Source organism: Centropristis striata, chromosome 15, assembly GCF_030273125.1.
Source record: "Centropristis striata isolate RG_2023a ecotype Rhode Island chromosome 15, C.striata_1.0, whole genome shotgun sequence".
NCBI lineage: Eukaryota > Metazoa > Chordata > Actinopteri > Perciformes > Serranidae > Centropristis > Centropristis striata.
In genome coordinates this window covers 13,969,209-13,990,429 of record NC_081531.1, presented here as the reverse complement: position 1 = coordinate 13,990,429, position 21,221 = coordinate 13,969,209, and the positions used below count along the sequence as shown (strand labels likewise).

The window sequence follows — 21,221 nt, the reverse complement described above, 5'->3', positions numbered from 1 at the left end:
ATAGGTAGAAGTACAAAATTAAATTGAGCCTGCTTGGTGTGTAATTTTATAATATTGTGTCACAACCATCAACCCTTACAGTCTACAGTGATAACATTTCCCCCTCTGAACGCACATCTGTTTGATAACATTAAAGAGTCCGTATGTCCGTCCCTGCATGTGTGTTCGAGTGGGAACAGCGAGCTCTTCCTTGTCCTCCTAAGTGCTCCTGAATGTCACATCCTATCTGCAGCCTGTCCCCGAGGCACAAATGGACACTCCATCCACTTGTCAGGTGATTAATCTCTGCTCCCCTCTCTCCCTCATCTCCTCTCCATCTCGTATTCACTCTGTACACACAGCTTCGTCAGCCATTCAGAGGACCGTCACACGCACATACACACACTTATCCGTACTACACTCCCTCTCCCAGTCTCCGCCCAGTGAAGATCAATGAAGAAGACGAATGTATTATTCAGCACATTCATTTAGAGGTGGAGGGGGTGCTTTTTTGTGTTAGTGCTGCGGCAGGATTATCAGGATTCCTCTGAAAGATGATGAAGTTACACGACGAGCAGAGAGAAAAAAATTACAGGGGAAGGGAAACAGCTTACAGAAATTGGACTGGACAGGCGAAATCTCAGCTGATTCCTTGTGGGAGGTGGATGGATGGAGCAGAAACACCTCTTGTGGCTCAAAGATGTCCTGGGAAGCTGTGTTCTGGTGCTAATGGGCTTCTAGAGGCAGGCCATGTCAGGGCAGATGATTTCATGCGAAGCAAGTAAAAAAGAGGATGGCATACCTGTATATTAACAACGTACACTAAAGCATGCCCGCACAGAAAGAGCCATTGAGCAATAAGGTAAACCCGTCACGTCTGCCTATGGGTGGATCTGCAGTGCTCTTGCTTCACCTCTTGTCCTCCATAAAGGCGAGACATTCGACTGTAAAGTGGTGGGGTTATTTCTATCAAGGGCCGAGGCTGAGCATTAACTGTGTTCTCTCCCTGGCACTTCTGAACAGCATAAACCCTCCATTTTCCACAGCCCTGCGCTGAAACATTTAGCCATTCAGTCCAGGCTTGGAAACGCAAAGTGCGTTTAATGAGACATGCCTTGCCATCTCCATCTTGTAACTCCCAATTGTGGGGACAATGAAATTTCATTGGCCCGTACTGTGTAATCCCTGATTTCCTTAATGTAATTGGAAATCAAAGAGTCCCCTTCAGACTGTCCCTTTATTAGTCAAAGCAGCTGGATGGAGCTTTTTTTTGCAGTTATTGGTCTCCAACAGGCTCAGGATGTGGACCATTTATTGTGGGAAACCAATAAAGTTTCTTTATGATGGAGACAGGTAGTCTTACATGTGTATCTCTGTAGCCCTGAGTTTAATCAGCATTCCAACACTTTGTGTGTTCCAGGTCGGTTACTGTTATTATGGGATTAATTGGTGCTCGTAGGTTAAATCTGCAAAGTATTATTTGCATTGATTATGGTTTTGATTTAAGACCTGTTCTCATTCCCAAACTCGCACATATTGACGCATTGTCAGGACCCCTTTGGTGTAGCCTTTTAATGCACTGGGTAGCCCTACGCATCAAACTATGACGCTCCACCGTGATAGCAGTTTTTAAAAGTGGCTAATGCTTTGAAATCAAACAAAAAAACTAGTTGGCTGTATTTTTTTGGGAATAAAATACTTAGGAAAGGATCATGGTTTACATTAAAATAAGTATGTTTGTCAAGAAACTAAAGTTACGTGTAGTGAATGTACTGTTAATAAGTCAACAATGACCTTTGGTCTCACACGGGACCTGAACAGTGGTCTTGTGGGTGAAAAGTCATATGCCATACTCCTCGCTACGCGGACTTTCTTGCTCTTCATACAAGTCACCTGACTTTGAGAGCACTTGCTCTGAGTATCAAATAATGTCATTGATGGGTTTAAATCTGAGTTGGTTGAAAGCCTGGTGGTCTCATATAGATGCTAAAGGGTTCCTTGGGCAGTTTTATCAAATGCCAGGGGCTGTGACAAATAGGTAAGTAAATCACAAATCATTGGATTTTATACCAGTTCTTTGGTCAAGGGTTCGATATTTGCTGACATCTCAAAGTCTGCAATATAATTTCTATGTGATTAAATTCAGGGCCCATATTAGATATGAGAAGATATCATGCAACCATTTAACACAATCATGTATATTTATATCAACTTACAAAAAACTAAAATATGATTTGACAGTTTTACTACTGATCTCTTCAAGGCATTTACTATTGTTTTTTAATAACAAGATTACATTTAAAGTGTGAATTTCAGAATCTTAAAGATGATGATATGTATCAATGATGACTGGATCACTGAATCAGTATCTCTATTCAGATTCATTAATGATCGATACACCCCTAGTGAGAAAGCGTCTGTATTTGTCGACCTGAGAATGAGAACAGTTTGGATGTAAGCGTTGTATTTTTCTGCCTCATCATACCTTAAGTCACAATATCCTGAGTTGATTACCTTTCAAATCTGCTGCAGAGCAAAAGACAAAGAGATTAAGGCAAATCTGTCTGTCTCATTCAGTTTTCTGCCAAATGAAAAGTTTTATTTCTTCTCTTCACAATTTTCCACTCTTTAAACCTCCATCTCTCCTCTCCGGCTCCAGCTGTTGCAGCGGCTCGACCAGTTATTAACACACAATTACAATCTATTTAGGAAGCATCACTGAGAGGACCAGCGCGGTTAACAGCTCATTTTCTACTAAATTAACTTGTGCTCAGAGCCAGCACAGTCGTTGAAAAAGGCTCCCGAAATCTTTCTGTATTGTCTGTAAGTAAAAGTGGTAATGATTTAGTTTCATCAGAGCTCACACAGACTTAGTGTTGGGAGTTGATTAAATGGGACACTATTAATTGAAATGTTGGTTGTTTTCTGTAAAAATAGCTGTGTAGCGCTCTGATAGCCTTTGTTAGTCTCTTGGGCTGTCTTTAAATGGCACACAGAAAATGTCATGTGTATAAATCTATTTGTGCTTGCAGATAATTGAGCGACTGAAAAATGGACAGAATACACAAGAAGCAGCTGGATTTACAGCTTAAACATGGGAATATTTATATTTACAACCATTTACAGCAATGTTATTTTCATTTTCCTCCCAAATAGTCATGCATTTTATGCTAATCATTATTGTCTGACTTAATTTAGCTGACTACAAAACGTGTCTTTCATTGTTTACTGAGAGAACCTTATATACCTGGACCTGGCTTACCTCCCCCTTTCAAGCTCCGCTTCTCTATATGAGACATGATGCACCTTTTAATGTGTCGAAGTGAATTGAGAACAGCAGGGTGGGAGGTAGGCTGCACGCTGGGCGCTCACAAGGCACGCCAAGATCAAGCAACAGAGAGAAAGGAGGCATTCCTCTGCATACATGAATATCATTCCAGTGAGAGAAGCAGAAGAACAAAGACCACTGCAGTTAATGACTTTTCTGTATCTTCTAGTCAGCTGCTGCGTCTCCTCTGTCCTCTTGTAGTCCCCAGGTTCAAAAGAAGAAAAACAAGTAGCCGTGGCAGGATTCCTGAGATAAGAGCTCTTATTGGCAACATGTTATTTCCATACTTGTTATGTCCCTGCAATGGCTGTTTTTTTATATAAAAGGGGACATATTATACTCATGTTCTGGTTCATACTTGAATTTTGGGTTTCTATTAGAACATGATTACCTTCCACTCAAAATCATATTTTTAAATGTTAATGTCCCCAAAAAGGTCTGACCTGGGCTGTATTCACTTCTGATTATGGGAAAAATGATTAGACCACCCTTGTTTACTTCAATTCCTTGTTCATTTTAATGCCTGGTTCAACTAAAGGTACATTTGTTTGGACAAATATAATGATAACAACAAAAATACAACAAAAAATTCTGGATCTGGTCTCAGGTCCTGCCCACCAGCACTGCAAATAAGTGTAGTTACAGAGTGACAAATCTGCTCTAGGATTCAGGTTTCTTTAATTGCTTGTGATTGGCTTTAAAAGGTATAAGGCACCTAATGTATTGTATCTTACAAATGTCTTAATCTCAGATTGTAGGGAAAAGCACAGATGTCTCAGCCTTCACAAGAATAATGTGAAAACAGTGACCTTGCATGTAGATATAGACCGTGGAATAAAATATTAGGCTGCCCTTTTTCTTCAATTTCTTGTTCCTTTTAATGCCTGGTACAACTAAATGTACATTTGTTTGGACAAATATAATGATAACAAAAAAAATAGCTCATACGAGTTTAATTTAAGAGCTGATACCTAGACATTTAACATGGTTTTCTGGATAATAACCAAAACTGTTTTCACATTATTCTTGTAAAGGAGGAGATATCTGTGCTTTCCCTACAATCTGAGAATCAGACATACGTAAGCTACAATACAGTAGGTACGTAATACATTTGAAAGCCAATCACAAGCCATTAAAGAAACCTGATTCCTAGAGCAGACGTGTCACTCTGTAACTACACTTATTTGCAGTGCTGGTGGGCAGGACCTGAGGCCAGATCCAGATTTTCTTTCAGGGCAAAACCAACCAACAAAATATTAATTATAGCAGAGTACTTAGACATGCATCAATGTGTCTGGAGGGGGACTTTGTGATTTAGTTTAGAGGAATAAAAACAAGCTGGAGTGTTTTTGAGAATGAATATTGGACATAAATTTGTCAAATGGCCTGTTTACACAAATTAATTCAATTATTGCTCCGTTTGTGTTGGATGTGATTGTGCACACAGGCAACTGTTTGCTCACATGTTCGCCATATCTCTTTCTAAGCTATGTGACTGTTGTGTTTCTAGCTTGTCCCCATGTCGCCTAAAATAATTGTATTTGATCAGATTTAAAGGAGAGGAAATGGTGAGGATGGTCTTGTGTTGCCAAATGTAATTTATTTTTAATGTTAGGGAGTTATTTTGCCTACAGTAGGTGTATTTCACCGAGTGCCTTTGATTATGATAGCCTCCCAGACACAATAATGGGACTTTGTTTACTTTTAGAATCTGAATCAGAAATACTTTATTGATCCCTTGTGGGGAATTGCTTGTTACAGTTGCTGGTGTATAAGAATAGAACAGAAATTAATTCTGTAAATAAAAATGGTTAAAAAAAAAAGCATGCTACACTGAATATACAACAATATAATGTACAAATGGAAGAAGTAAATAAAGATATGTACAAATAGGATAAAATAGACATAAAGACATAATTTGAAGCAAATAGGAATTTGTACAAACATGTATATACGTAACAACAGTGTGAATGATTGGGATAAATGGTCATAGCTGCTATGGGGTAAATAAGTCCAGTGGCCAGTTTATTGATTCAGGGTGTCTGACACTCTGAGAGAGACAAAGGTGGTGATATGAGCAGGGACATACCTCCAGGTGTGTTCAGCTGTGTTAGTGGTTTGACCGTACTGAGAATTACATCTCACAGCTCATACTATTAAAGCATCTCTTTGAGTGTCTGGCGCAATTTGTTAAAATGCTGTCTGTGAATGTTTTGGATTACTACAATATTTTCCCTTGTCACACTCCAATGTAGCTGCAGGAAATAGTTTAATTAAAGTGGTGTTGAACATTTTTGTCCTGCTAAGAGTATGAATAGATAATCAAAAACATAATGTTTCCTGAAATGCAAGAATACCAAAAAAAATAATTAATGCATCTTTTTTTCTTTCACTCCTTCATATCATGCACTATTCAAAGTTTTTTTTGTGTTTGCTGATATTTAATAATCACTAACATCAAAATGTTTCACCTCATTCATTGATTCTTTTTTTCTCTTTCTCCTCCCTTCATTTTTAATCAAATCGATATTTTTTTTTGGGCCCACAAAATCACAAACGGCAATTAAGGCTAATTAGGGAAACGCTCCTTTGGGTCGTATTAGAAGAAAGGAACAAATTACCTATGTGATTGTATTGGTTGATGACTTGTTTATTTGGTCATAAACAGAAATTTAATCACAGTTTTCCTTCTCTGGGGAGCATGAATATCTGCATCGTTGTCTCCTGGCTAATAGTGGAGCTTCCATTAGTTGATATCCAGACCAGGCCATCTAAAAGGACTAAGAAATTATCACTGTGCTGAATAATGGTGACATTTGAATCATAAATTCAATCAAATTAAACTTCTAATCTCTCCCAAAATGACTTGCAGTAATACAAGTTTCCCAAGGATTTTGTTCTCATTCTGCACATGTTCTTCTTTAACTTAAGTGCTGTGGTCAAGGTGCCCTTGTGAGCGGCACTTTGCTCCCAGCAAAACGCCTTAGTAGCTGATCTGTAACCCAGATGTGAATGTGTGTTAAGGCGTTGTTTACGTATGCGAGGCGTTGCTGGAGAAGAACTCACACGTTCAACAAACCTAGACAAATAAAGGGCAAACACACAATCATCATCATTGCCACCAACATCATAGCACTTCAATTTTTCCCTGCTCCCCTCTCTGCCTTTCTGCCAAACACCCAGAACAAGCTAATTAAATCTTCTGTCAGGCGTGGAAATCACTCTGCTTTCATCCTTCTTCCATTCACGTCACTCACATCAGGGACATGCATAATGACATGTGTTTTAGGGCTGTAATTCCCTTGCGCATGTTAGACATTTCTCTCCGACCGCCCCCGCCTGCATGCTAATCACTAATGTGGCACTGTTTTCTGACTGTGTCAGCGTGTTGCACTTGTCTAAGACAGACACGTTTTTTAAATGTGACGATGTGTGGCAGCTTTATTGAAGCTGGAGAGTCAGTTTGAGAGGTTATGCAGATCAAACAGCAGCAGGAGGACACACAGGTTGTGGGAAACATACTCACACAGCCACACGTACAGTACACACACACACACTCCCCCAGGGCTAACGCGCTGCAGGGCTTTAAACTTAGCCATGGAGTGCTGGTTCCAAGCCGAGAGAGCCATTAACCTGTTTGGAGGATTGACTGTGAGGTTGCACAATGTGACCGGACCAAAACACAGACTTTTGGCTGCTGGGAGTGTTTTCAAATGTGGCAATGAATCACAACTATTTGATAGGAAGGTAAACATGTACATATTTGTCTGTGGCTACATGAAAGAACAAGCTACTTTACCGCAGAGGAAGAATTTGCTCCCTGCTGTGAACATGTGCAGAGTGTCAGTCAGGATGGGGCTGGATGTACTTTCATTGAAATTGTTCTGTATTCTGTGTGTTTCTCAGACCAGTGCAGTGCTCTGTTCAGGAGGCTGTGCTCTGCTGGCTGTCAGCTCCCTGTTGGCCATCATCACCATCTTCCTGCCCAGTGGAGGATGTGAGAGGAGGATCTGCACTCTGGCTGGATACATGCAGATGGCTTCAGGTCAGTACAGATGTGAATACACACATTGGCACACAGACAGAGATGGAGGACATCCTTCTAATAGCAAAAAAAACAACAACCTATGATGCTTTTCCTTATATCATTATACATATATTTGTTACAACGATAATGCTTAGTTTCCAGCTGACATCAGTTTGTGCCAGCTACTGTGTCTGATAACCTGCTCCAGGAATCTTACCACAAGGTTTACATTGGAGATACTGCTCCAGGTAGCTACATGCTAAAGCAGATATGTTTGCCAATGTTGTGAATTTCTCCTCAATGTTGGAGCACATTCCAGCGTGAACATGTTTGATTATGTATTTTTTGGATAAGAAGCTTGAAGTGAAGGTTTTTCACAGCAGAAGGTGGCACTACAGTGCATCATATAGGTAGAGTTCCTAAATACCCCTTTTCAACCAAAACAGCTAATATGGAACCAGGTTTTTGTGTTTTGACAGCCAAAGAACCGGCACGAACACTTTGCTGGTCTCGAACCTGAACCACTTACATCAGGGACTGGGGGCGGGGCTATCATGACCAACAAGGCTAACGAAAATGTGTATCATTAATTTAATTTGTTTAACTGCAGTGTGATTGATACGGCAAACGTTAGCGTACAACAAGGGCTAATCCACTTCACGTTCAGTGTTTATAAGGACGTAATCTCCATCCACAGCGATCAAGACAAGCAGCACAAATGTGTTGTGCATGTAATTTTTGGATGCCAATGTAGGCTCGCAAAGCCAGGAGCAACATTTGTAAAGAGACAATGTGGTCTTCCGTTGTTGTTGTTATACTTGCTGAGAGAGCAAAGGTGTACACAGACGTATACAGCGACATAATGACGTGGCCCTCTAGCCTGTGAAAAAAGCAAACAGGTTCTGAGAAAGTTTGCAAGTTAAATCAACTGCCAAACCAGCACCAGCCCAGCAAAAGAACTAGGTTTGCATGGGAAAGAGTAAAAGAGATGGGCACCAAGCAGAGTGTTTTAGACAGAGGGTAAATGGAGGTGCAGCAGACATAGGCTGTATTATAAAAATAAAGTTTATTTTGAACATTAAAGCATTTAAACGTGTCCTAGTAACACCCAAATTACAAATATGTACTTGTAAATGACCATAATAGAGCCCCTTTAAGTCATGCATTTGTGTAGAATTAATAATTTTGGTATGTCGCACCGTCCCTGTGCCTCTCAAGTAGAAGACATCCTTCACTATCCTGTCCTTCACCATTAGAAACACTCTGCACCAAGCACTGATAGCACTTTCTGTTAATAGAATAGTACAAAAAGACACTGACTTTGTTGCCCATCAGTCAAAAACACCCAACAACAAACAAAAAAAAAATACAAAAGAAACAACTCGAGGACAGCTGCTGCTAGGCAACCAGAGTCTGCATAGCACTTTAGGGGTGAACCAGCAAAGGGAAGAGAGAATAGATTTAGAGCCTGCTGTAAAAAGACAATTATGCCTCCTTAACACAGGTCATTGGTTCAGGGTTACATGTGACTTATCAGGCTGCCACTTTCACTCAAACAGAGAAGTAGTCTCGTAAACAAAGCGCCGTCTTGTCAGCGCTCAGGCTTTAAAAAACCCATAATACGGCACGGCTCATGTCACTGCTCAGCACCGGCCTTCACACTCTTGCCTTGTGCATCGGAGCATTTTAATGGCAGTTGGTTCAAATGTTTTTCTGTTGTTATATGAGAGGATACGGTTCCTGTGTGCTTTAGATACAGCAACATATGTTCGTATACATGTTCTACCATAATGTAACACCTCTTTTCTCTAGCTCTTCAAGCACCTCTGTTGCCATTTTGACTTAATAAGTCTGAAGACGCTTCTCACTCTGTTCTTCAGGTCAACTGATCCACAAACCCATAATGGTCCCCCCTCTCATTGGTTTAGCTTCAGCAGCCTCTATCCTTGAGAATATTTAGTGGCTAATTTAAATCCCTGCATGTGGTATTTAACTAAGTGTAATTAGAAGCTGAATTCATTGGGCAGGTTAAATCTTTACTGATGAAACTGGAACTTTCACAGGGCATGGTTAATGGTGTGTTTAAAGTGGCGCTTATTGCTTACAGCCAGACTCTGATACTTCTCTGTCTGACTCCAGAATCAGATCAATGTTGCTTTGGGAGGATGAGAAGGCAAAGCAAGAGCCTCTTGTGAATGTGCGTGCGTGTCTCTGTGTGTAATCCTGTCCTGTGCAGCAGAGCTGTGTGTCTTTTGTAGTGGCAGACTTTGCTAAATAACAATGTGAATCGAAGAGCCGAGCCTTTGTTCCGTTTCCAGGTCGACTCTTGTCTAGATAGACCGAGGTTTCACAGAGAGCCCACAAAACCCCGAGGAGGCCAGATCAGAAGAGTGTTTGTTTTCCCAGCACTGCAAGTGTGTGTGTTTGTGAGTATGTGTTGAGTGCTACCAAAGAGGGCTGATAAACTGAAACAAGTAGATTAAGAACAATGGTTTTCTTTGTGGTGTGCATATTATCAGTGTTGTATTTGAAGGTGTGTGTTTTGCAGATTGGGAGGAATGAACTGCTGACGACATGCTTGTCAACTTTCTCTTTGCAGATAGAAGCCGGTTTTGATCCCCATGTTTTAACAGTATCTCTGACAGGCAGCGCACTGTGTGTGTGTGTGTGTGTGTGTGTGTGTGTGTGTGTGTTTCTGTGTTAGATTGTTACTTGACTTATGAAGACTGAAAGTCATTTTAAGAACATAAATAAAAAGAGAAATCCTACAATGTGAGGACATTTAGCTGATCATAACTTCCCTCAGGGTGATTGAAATATGTTAAAATGAGAGTAGAGGTTATAGGTGTAAGGTCAATTTGGTTTATACTTTGATGCACTGCAAGTAAAGCGGGAACCTCTCTCAGAAAATTCAATGGACATAATCACAAGGAGAGGTGTCTTTATTTGAGGTTCTCAGTGCTTGGACTGAAATCTAGTGGTAATTTAGAGTATTTGCATTTGCATTTGTCAGCTGGTGGGATTGAAGGATACAAAAATGATTTTAAGACACAAATGCAAAACATTTTGCACTTTTGTCATTTGGACATTGTATCACATGGCTTGTATTTATAGCTGAAAATTTTTAAAAAAAATGTTATGTGACATGGAAGGTCATAATTCATGACTAGTCTGTTACACTTCAAGGCTTTCAATAATAAACAAACAAACTATATTGCATACTGTAAGATTCAACTATAACCTTGTTTTTTTCATAGAAAAGTTTAATGAAGTGAGGAATTCTTAAAATTATGTTGAAAAATAAATGTGCAAATATTTTTCATTTCATAAGTTGAAAGATGTCTTTTTTCTCTATACTGTTAAAAATACCAGTAACTTTCAGTATATTTAGTTTTCTCAGCATACAGAAACTGCTTCAGAAAACATCTGAAATAGTTATTAACTTCAGTATCAGAGTAAGGGAGCACATATTCATAAATATAATCTTGGAGTGTTTTGCTCTTGTCAATAACTCAGAGGTCTGACTGGACTTGTGCTGATTATCATGACGCTCTGGTAGCTCTGAGGAACTGGAGCTATAGTTTCAGTGGACAGAAAGGCAGAAAAGGGTTTACAGGTATTTAATTTCAATAGTACCTCTCTGCGGGGGGCACAGTACCACAGGGCACACCTACACTGCAAAAAAGCCAACTTGTATTTTTTGGCCTAAAACAGTGATTTAAGTTGGTAAAACTTGGAAATATAAATTATTGACATTTAGGGCAATTATGTAAGTTAGCACAACAAAGGAAGCCAGTTGTCTGCTCAAAAACAAGTTTGTGAGTTGTTGTAACTTATATCTTTAAGTTGGGGTTCACAACAAGGGACAATAGTTCTGCTAACTCTTATTTCTTTGTTGTGAAATGCGGGGAAACCGGTGAAATTCGGTCATTAGCGAAAGCTAGCGGCTAACTGACGCTAGCTGCGCTGGTTGTTACAGCTACAAGAGTAGCCATTAGCGTATCAATGCTAACTCAAAATTGTGGTCGCAACATTAGCTGACATTTCATAGCGGCGTTACAATTGTGCCAATTCAGCACATTGCAGAAGTTAGCAGAAGTAAGGATTAAAAGTTATTACAATGTAAAATTATAAGTTCGTACAACTTGAGTTGACAAAAATCTGAATTCAGAGTTGAGCAGACTCAAAAACAAAACTTAAAATATTTAGTTTAATTGTCCAACTTAAAATTTTATCGAAGTTTGTTGCCTTGAAATTTTGAGTTCACCCAACTTTTCTTTTTTTGCAGTGTACTACATGACACACCCTCTAGTCTCAACTAGTTGTGAGGTTATAAAAGTGCAGAGTTGAGATGTATTTTAGATTTGACTATTTAAAAAGCTACCTGATAAAATTTTAAGGTTAGTTGGGCTCAGCTAAGGTTCTCACAAGTAGAGTACTGCAAGTGTGTGTGTGCATTCTGTTTGCCTTTATGTCCATGTGGACGTATGTTGGAAATTTAGCTGAAACTACAAACTTTCTACTATCACTGTTTCTGTCCAGAGTTTAGAGAGTTTAGTCTAGGTTTGGTTATCTGCTTACTGACAGTTTTTGAAGCTCCCCTACAATGATTGCCATGTGTGAGCGCCGACACATTAGATATCTAGCCGGGCAAACATCTGGAGCAGTTAATCTATCAGGGAGACAGAAAGACAGCCAATTAGACAGCCATTGCAATACATGGGTTGAGGGGAGAGGATGTTTGTGCATGTGTAGTAAAGACGAGTGTAAAAAGGCTATTTTGTGAACAACAATAACACCCTCTAACCCTACTCTTCTTTTTCTTCTATTTTCTTCTTCTGCAAATCAGTGCACAAACAGCTTGGAGCGTTTGTTTCTGGCAGACTTCCATTTTTCTAACACATCTTTCATGTGTTTTCATGACAAAAGGTAATTTTGGAGACCAGACACACTCGGCGGTGATACCTCCATGTGAAAGATTTTTTAGTGTGTGACCACTTCAAGACTCCCGATTACGAGACAGCAAGTTGTGTAGAGTGAACAGAACAAGAATTTGATTACTTTTAAAGTAACAGTAATAATTTCCATCAACAAATTTCAATGCACATTTTAAGGATTCGTCTGAGAATTTTTTTATCGAAACATCAAAATTCGGTAAAACTTTTGAAAATGTGCTTAAAAGTTTTTTACGCTTGATTGACAAGGTTTTTGTCTTTTTCGAAAAATACTTAATTTGCCAAATGGAAGGAAGAAACTAATTTTCCGAATAAGTTCTGACGTATAGTTTAGTTCACATGACTGATCAGCAGTTTCCACTCGGTCAAGACGGTGAAGACAAGCTGATGTTAAAGAACAATTATAATTTGTCCCAATTGAATCCAATTCCTGAAGACTTCGCTCCATTTTCTCTCATGGCCAAATTGTCCAGTTAGCAACCTATTTTTTGTTATTCTTTCTCTCTTGCTCAATCTCTTCTTCTTCTCCTGTTTATTGATGGAGTAGCCTACAGCAATGCCACCTTCTGACCAAAGTAAGTTTATGCAGCTTTGTTTATTTGCTCTAAACCAGTTGATGAAGACGTCCTTATTTCGTATTTTCTTGAATGTGACATTTCAAAATTTCGCTTCAAAATTCCCCCTGACTTTAACAGAAACACGACTACTACCTGGAGGTATAAAGGAGCTTTTTTCTTAGACATGATTGATATCTGCAGACCCTTTACTGCCAATATATGGACATTATTTAAGCAGTCAAATTTCAAGGCCTCAAAGGTGGAGGTGGAGGTGCTCAAACACCTCCACCTCCAAAAGCGGTTTTCGCTTAAAACACCTGCTGCATAACTGCTACTATTACACAGCTAGAACATACAAGGCACAACCAGGAATGTTTAAACATTCTCTTAGAAGTAGAAGCACATGACCTTCCATGTCAACAAGTCTGTCAAGTCTTACGGCGCGCACACACACTTGAACACACACATGGCCAAGGGCCGGTTTGAACTCGGAAAAACCTTTTTCGAGGTAAAACTGTCCGACTCTTTCCTTTCTCAGCCCTGTGGTCCCGCGGGTGAAGTCCAGAATTAGATGTGAACTTGCTAACCCTCCACTGGTTCAGCCCGGCGCTCCATCCAGTGGTTCAGCTGCTGCGCCGCCGAGCACTGCCGCCATCAATGTTTAATGCTCAGAGAGAGGGGGAGGCAGAACATTTCTTTGTGCTAAGGCGGGGAGCTTTTTCTCCTGTCATGCATATTTCATCGGCCTGTTCATCTTAGTGGTCAGGATCCATTGGATTGGACGGCTCTCTGGGAAGGTGGTGTGTGGCGTGTGTGTTTGTAAAGGATGAACAGACAGACGTTCACATACAAAGTCACACACTTTCCAGGACAAAGAAACAAGCACTGTTGATTTAATGCACATATGCAAACCTTTTATTTCAATCTCTACATCGCTAATATTCTAGCAGCCAAGTTTTGGGGAACAGTGACTTTAACCTTTATTCATTCTTGCTGATCTCCCCAGTTTTATCAATTTATTCACATTCATCCGCTGACAGAAGCAGATGAACACCACGTTGGGGTTTCGTCGTGGTACAACGCTCAGGCACATTCTCCCCGTGCAGTTATCTCTTCGGGGCTGAAGACATGTCACACTCGGCTGAGTGTACAAGCACTCACTGCACATACAAGCTTAATCTCAGCTGTTTTCCTGCAGGGTTATAGCCATATTAACATATGGAGATAATTTACATGATGTGCTTACATAAAAATGGGCTGGAGATTTTATGTGCTGCATTGATTGCCTGTTGTTTTGTCTTTTTGTTGATGTGGCCGCAAGTGAGTAGTATTCCAGTTTTTGAAAAAAAAAAGTGTTTTCGTGTGAAAATGGCTCTTTGGGAGTTGCTTGGGTTGAGTGCTTGAAAGGGATACGCCTGAAGCTGTGCTTTTCTGCTCTTGAAAGAAATATGAACCACAGTGTTTTTTTTTACCTGTGCAGTCGGAGATGTTTGTGTTGCTTGTGGTTTTTCATTCTAACATGGAGAGATTACAGGAGAGAAATGGCACACTCAGCAGCAAACGCAGAACCACAAGAGGAATCTGGCTTTACTATGAGTATGGAATTCTTTTATTTATTTTTTTAACTTTGCACTCTGTTTGTTTGTTGTTTTTTAATGACAGGTATTGTCAATGTAAGCCCAAATTGCCCAGGAGTGGGTTAGGGTTAGGGTTGTTTCCAAAATATCAAGATCCTATTGAAGTCCTCTTACCTCAAGACATAACACATGGAGTAAACACATCAATACTTCCCCAAGTTGAAAACACAGCAAGTTAAGTGAAGAAACTTGGTGGAGGAAGAAACTAAGTTGTTTCAACTCCTACAGAGGTGAAGTCCTGAAGTCATAGTTAACTTTATTTTGTGAATACAGATATGCCTGTGTTAAGGTACAAAACCTGGTATATTACATGACCTTTGAATAAAGTCTTGTGAATGGACATCAGTGTAAGTTTTGCTAGCATTAATACTACCACTGGTTTTCTCCTGAGTCGTGACCACAGACTATGTAAATATGTCTCTGTTAGGTCACCCAGAGGTTGCTGAAGAGCCATTGTGAAGCTGGCCTTCGCCTTCTTCTTCTCCTACCTCTCGACTCATCCAAAAATGAGCAGAGAGGTGGTGCTTGGGTGTAGCTGAGGCGGGCCAAATTAACCTGGTCACAGTAATACGCCACCTGTAACTGCACCCACCTACCACACCCCTAAATGATGCATAATGTAAAGCCTTAGTATGATTATAATAATGATAAATGCAACTTTTGATTTGTATGGAGCTCTCAACGACACTTTATGTGAAAAAAACAAAATAGCAGGAATACATTTCAGTATAAAAAAATGGGTAACAACAATAAAAGCAACTTATAGAAGGTTTGAGTTTAACATATGTCAAAAAGGATTAGCAAATGATTGCATTCTGGGTTGTTGTTTTTACATTGAGAATGTGTTGACGCAGGTGCACTTGGGAAACCAACCTCTTGTACAACATGGTCAGTTACTAGATTAATCTTCTGATATGTGCAGATGTCACAGAACTTCGTTTCATCCACAGGACTGCATTTAAATCAAAGCTGTGACACTCTGGCTGCTCCTGGCTCTGAATGAACTAATGTTGCCCTCTCAGCAGAAAGAATGAAAACGACTCTGTGAAGGAATATTATCATTCTTTCAGTGTAGCAACTTTTGGCTGAAAAAGGTTTCTGATTTACAGCTAAACTCCATCCAACCCCAGCTGCACCCGGTGAATATTTCCCTTTGAAGCTTCCCCCTGTAACCCGGTGAATGTGTGCTTTCTTATCTGCATCTCCATCAGAGACATTATTTACCCCGACCCTGCCTGCTCGGTAACGGAAAGGCACTGTGTAATTCCTGTGTGTTTCCTCGCACACAAACACACACACTTCCAGTTTCATTGTGCTGATGCTGAGGAAGCCCGGCCTGCTGTGTCAGCGTTCCCCTGGGCAAAGCTGCTATGCAGATGTCCTCTGAAGCATGGTGATGAAAATAGGAAGTTGCTTTGATCAAAGCACCTGCTGTGTTATTTCAGAGCTACTGCTGCTGCTGCCGCCGGAGCCCATATGGTACCTGAGCCAGCTGTCAATCACCTCTCAGATACAGATGAATACATTTTCTATATCGAGCTGGATTAGAGCGGCAGACTCTATTAACAGAATGTGTCCCTCCAACAATTAGACTACACTTTTTTTTTTTCATCATGTGTGAGGGGGAGATGATTGGACCATCATTCATACAACCATTAGTATTCTGAAGTGTTCTTAAAGTCTCAGACTGAGTCAGAAGAACTTTTCTTAGAGAGCAAACATCACTGAAACATTGTTTGATTATCTCTGCCATCTTTGAACTCCTCCTAGCTGCCTTCAGGCACAAAATGTAGCCGCTCCTGTCCAGTTTTCCACATTCTTGTGTGATGGGAGCAACTTCAGGTCGAGCGCCTTGCTCAACGATTCTTCGCCAGCTGATGTTTTGGAGTCTTTCATTTCTGGTCAGAAGCTTTCTGCTCCGCCCTGCAGGCTGCTTCATTTAATATGCTGTGTGTCTGAGTATGTAGTAAATCCATGCTCCTTTATCTAACCTGTCACTCCTCCATCTTCCATCCAATTTATTCTTTCATCCCTTTCCCTTAACTTCTCTCCCCTCACAGAGAGTATTCCCTATAAGTACGTCTTTATCACAATCAGAATCCCAAACCTCTTTTTGCTTGTTTTCCGTCGATCACTGATATTTCATTCTGTTTCATCATGAGTTGGCCTGCTTGAGGCTTTCGCACGCCTTAAAAGTGATTTTTGCAGGGAGAACTTGTTCACCAACAAATCTCACCGATCTTCCAAAGAAATGAGCGACTGAAAAGTCGATTTAGCTCCGACACACAACAAGCTCCTGCTCTGTTTTGTGTGTCTGTCTTTGTTTGTGTGACCCAGTTTAGATGCTGTGTGGTGCTGACATTGTAACCTCTTCACCTGTGACTCACAGCGCGCTGACAATAGACATTAATCATAGATGTGCGTGTTGTCACTCAAAGTGTTTGTGCGTGTCACTTTTTGTATAATCAGAGCAGCATTTTGCTCTTGATGTTGACAGTAATGTGATTGGTCACATCTCACCATCTGCACCCACACGCAGCAATCTGAACATTTTGTTTGGGTTTGTGCTCAAGCTTGACAAATCTCATTAATTAAACAGGGCAGGAGCAGATTTACACAGAAATCATTAATATTTACTGGAGAAATACTGCACGGCCACTTCATCTGCAAACTTGACAAAGCTTTTACAAACATGCAACATGTTTGATTCATCCATTAATAGGTTTCGCTGCTGTATTACACCATTTCTCATCATTGCAAATGGAGGCCTTAATGTCTACTTATGAATCAAAGCCTGTGTGTGTTTTTGTATTTGCATCTGCTTAGCTCAGTCATTGGTCAAATCTGATGTCTAGTGTAATTATGAGCACGGCTGCACTCGGCTCTGCTCACACATTGATACATCACCCAAAAAAACCACAGTAATTGGTCCACCAGTCAATTAGAGTCGGACTGTAATTAAGACTGAACTTTCATCCTGTTCAATTCATCTGTTTGCCTTTCATTTGCTAGAAAGCTCTATTATAGACTTTGTGTTGAGGCAGCTATCTGAGATCAACAGTTTTTTAAATCTATTTTTAATGCTGCCTTTTGAAAGAGCGTCTGTGCTTTGATACTTTCCTCCTCATCAAAAGTGAAATACAAAGAATGCGTATGTTTAAGAAATTTCCCCCTGGTATTAATGTTCTTTCCAATATTAATTAGCCGTCCCTATCTTCCATATATGTACGGAACTTTTTGATTATATCTGCTTCTGGACACATCCACACATGCTGAAACTGCATGTGGTTACACCCTCCTGAGTTGTGTCTCGGTAGCAAGAAACAAACGACATGTTGACAGAGGCGAGAATGAGTGAAGGCAGATTGAAAGAAGAGGTGGGGGATTTGCACCACTTTATTTTTTCTTTACTTCTTCATATTTGTTCTGGTGGACCGGCTTGGTCTCAGGGTCCAAAAGCCTGTCCTGCTGTTTCTTATTCCTCTCTTGTCCTCTTTCTCTTCCTGCTCCTCCGTCATCCTGCCATGAAAGCCCTGGCAAACACACACATGCATACTCACATTCACACACAAACACACTCAAAGAACTAGTGGCTATGCATATTACATGAGTCCTCCACCTCTGAAGGCCTCTTTGCTTTTTTCATTTTGAAACTTACAGCAGAGATGATGAGGTGGAAGCCAGATCCTGCACTTAAGGGCTGTTTTCCTACTTCACTGCAGAAGGCAGAAGCTGCTGTTTATGGGAAACTTGTGACCTGAAGTCAGTGCAGTTTAAAACATCAATATGTAATTCAGTAATAACTTTGTGTAATGATTGTAAGCATTTGAGACTGGAGAAAATTAAGGAAATCCATTGTCTATTGATGTGCTGGTGTTTCTCCGCAATTACACCATTTCCCAATCGCTTTCTTTTAATCTGCCGTTGCTTGACTTTGTTCTGCATGTCTTCTCTTTTGGCTTCACAGAAGAGGTTAGACATGTTGGTTAGGATTTTTCACCTGCACGCTTTTATTTTTTTGTGTCTTTAAGGACTTTTGACATGACCAAATCTGCAGCATACTTGGGTCCAACACAACCAGAAACAGTCTGCACTAAATAGTTTGCAGGGGAACTAAATTGTTATTTGGGGCGTGGCTGCCTTGTGAATGACAAGTTGCTGGTGCACCGTAAACTTGGGCGGTATCCGTTATTTATAGCTTTATACCTTTCCTACCAGGGGTGTACCGTATAGGTTGGTATTTGAGAGGCTGGTGTGCATGCTCAAATGAACTCTGGTTGTTTAAAAAATGGTCTCGGTTTGCTTCCCAGTGCACCAGATTTCGGTTTGCTGCAGGTGAGAATGCAGTCTGAACCACAACACAGACACAACACATTATGGGTTGTTGTGGCTACAGACAAAAAAAAACAAAGTCTTCAGATTATTTGAAGATTGGTGGCTAATGGATTCAACTGCACACTAACCCTAACCCTAACCACACTCTGCCAACAATACATTAAAGATCACGATTTACTTCAAAAAAGTGTCAGCTCTCTCCCTCACTATTCTGTCCGATAGAAGAAGGACAGAGTCAACAGTGTGACATTTGTTTACAGTACTTGGTGCGCTTGATAAAGTTAGAATAAGTTAGAAAGCAAACTAAACCAAATGAAAAAAGCAACAATGTTGTAACTTCACCACTGAATCGCACCTAGTCCACCAGACTTTATATGCAAAAGCAACAAAGTGTCCTCCTCCACAGCTCCAACCTCTCGTCCAAAGATGGTCACTGCTGCCTCCAATAAAAACAAAGAAGGGTAACCTGTGCTAACACTCAGGTGTGTTTTCTGGAGGTTTGAGTTTTTACTGATCCAAGTGGATCTAGATGGTTACTAGTTCCAGTCTCCTCAGCAGTTATGGTGTGTGTGTGTGTGTGTGTGTGTGTGTGTGTGTGCACATGTGTCTCTCAGGAATTCCCACTGGTGCCTTTTTGATATGCCAGGATGACTCATTGTTGTGTCTGTGGCTGTTGGATTGCAGCTGCTTTATTTCTCCACTCTGGGCCCTCAGCCGTAAACACACACAGACACACACAAACACACACACACTTGGACGTGTGTGTGTTTGTGTGTGTGTGCATGTTTATACATGCTTTCCTTTCAGTTTCATTTCTCTTATGGCGTTTTATCCTCTTCCCTCTCATGCAGTGATTGATCCTCTGCTCAGAGGCTCCTCTTGAGTGCGCAGTGATGAGTGAGAGCTTGTGCAGCGTTGTTGTGTTTTTGTTTGTGCCATCTGTGTTGTTGGGAATTAGTTTTTGTAGGCAATATGAAGGGTTGAGAGCGCCGGTGCCTGTCACACACGCACCATGATTGATTAGGCAATGCTGCTCTATTGCTATTGCTTTGCTTGTGTTTATGACTTTCTCATTTGCATTTGGTAAATTAATGTGTTAGCTCTGCTAAGTGAATTAAAAATGCTGCATCTGTGGATTGTGTGGAGGTGCGTACATGCATGTAATCTCACCGACCTATCGTGAATTCCTGTACTTATACAGACTAAAAAGGATTTCAGCTCATAGTCCAGCCTGTTTTACAACATTGACATTCACTGCTGTCTAGAAGCTTTATCAAGAAATTCAAAAGGTTTTAGCAGAATTTGCCCTTTGATCACCTTAACAGTGAAGCAATGATAAAACAAAGTCATAACCTGTTCTCTGTGTTAAATAAATAGTTTGACATTTGGGAAAAATCCTTCCTCTTCACTTTCTTCTTGCCAAGAGGTAGATGACAATATTAATACCACTCTAATATCAGTTACCTTAGCATAAAGATAAAAAAATAAATATCACTCCCGGTAAGGCAGTGAATATATATTATTTCCCTCACAGTGGAACTATTTCTGTAAGTATTAAGTAAGACATAAAAAGGAGAAATTCTACAGCTAAAGTAAAAGCAATTTCATGTAGTTCTATGTACAAGGCTTATAAAATGTGCACAAAAAAGTTTTGAACCTACATCGCTGTATGTGCAGTTGCTGGTCTGCACAGATGAAAAGGGAGGAACAGCAGCAGGGTAGGACATGTTTGAGCTTTCAAGTGTCTGCAACAAAGCCAGAGAGAGAGAGCAGTAGAAGGAATATTTTCTCACAAGGACATCAGTAACAGCAGGGCGGCTGGGGACTGACTACATTCAGAGTCAGCTGGATGAGAGCACATATCAGGTGGGTTCAGGAGGATGTTGAAGAGCAAGTGTGCAGCATGGTCAGTATCAGATCAGCAGCAAGCACGGGTCAAGTTTATCATTCTATCATTTTGGTCATTAGAAAGTTAAGCAAAGCCCAAGCAAAAGACCTTGAACTAAAGCAGGATGCTTGGAAAAATCTTTGTACAAACAAGTACTATATATTAAATAAACTAAAGCATATATATCCTATGCTATACTTTACTATACCAGAGCATATGAGCTATTTTAAGAGCAAGAAGAAGAAGACAGGACTAAAAATATATTGATAGAATTAATCTCTTAAAAATGCTTTTACCCTTAATGGATGTGTGTTAGTTTATTGCTGGAGTGTATGCTGATGTTGCTGTGTCAATACTTGCAATGATGCTACACAGTAGACCATAAAAGAAGTGGATGTAGGCACAGTGGTGGCACTCATTGGTTTGCGGACTTTTGAAACCTCAAGTTTCAAGGCATATTTTTACCATAGCCGTGTTGATTTTTTGAGCCAGATGTGACCATATTTGGACGAGAG

The 21,221-nt window shown here is 40.3% G+C and overlaps 1 protein-coding gene across 1 annotated transcript in view; it reads left to right on the top strand.

The window, feature by feature from the left end:
• Positions 1 to 21,221, top strand: part of LOC131986279 (LHFPL tetraspan subfamily member 7 protein) — a 114,270-nt gene that overhangs the window by 26,253 nt on the left and 66,796 nt on the right. The window contains exon 2 of the mRNA XM_059351159.1: positions 7,214 to 7,352. Within this exon, the coding sequence (XP_059207142.1) occupies positions 7,214 to 7,352 (139 nt within the window). The remainder of the gene's footprint in view (positions 1 to 7,213; positions 7,353 to 21,221) is intronic.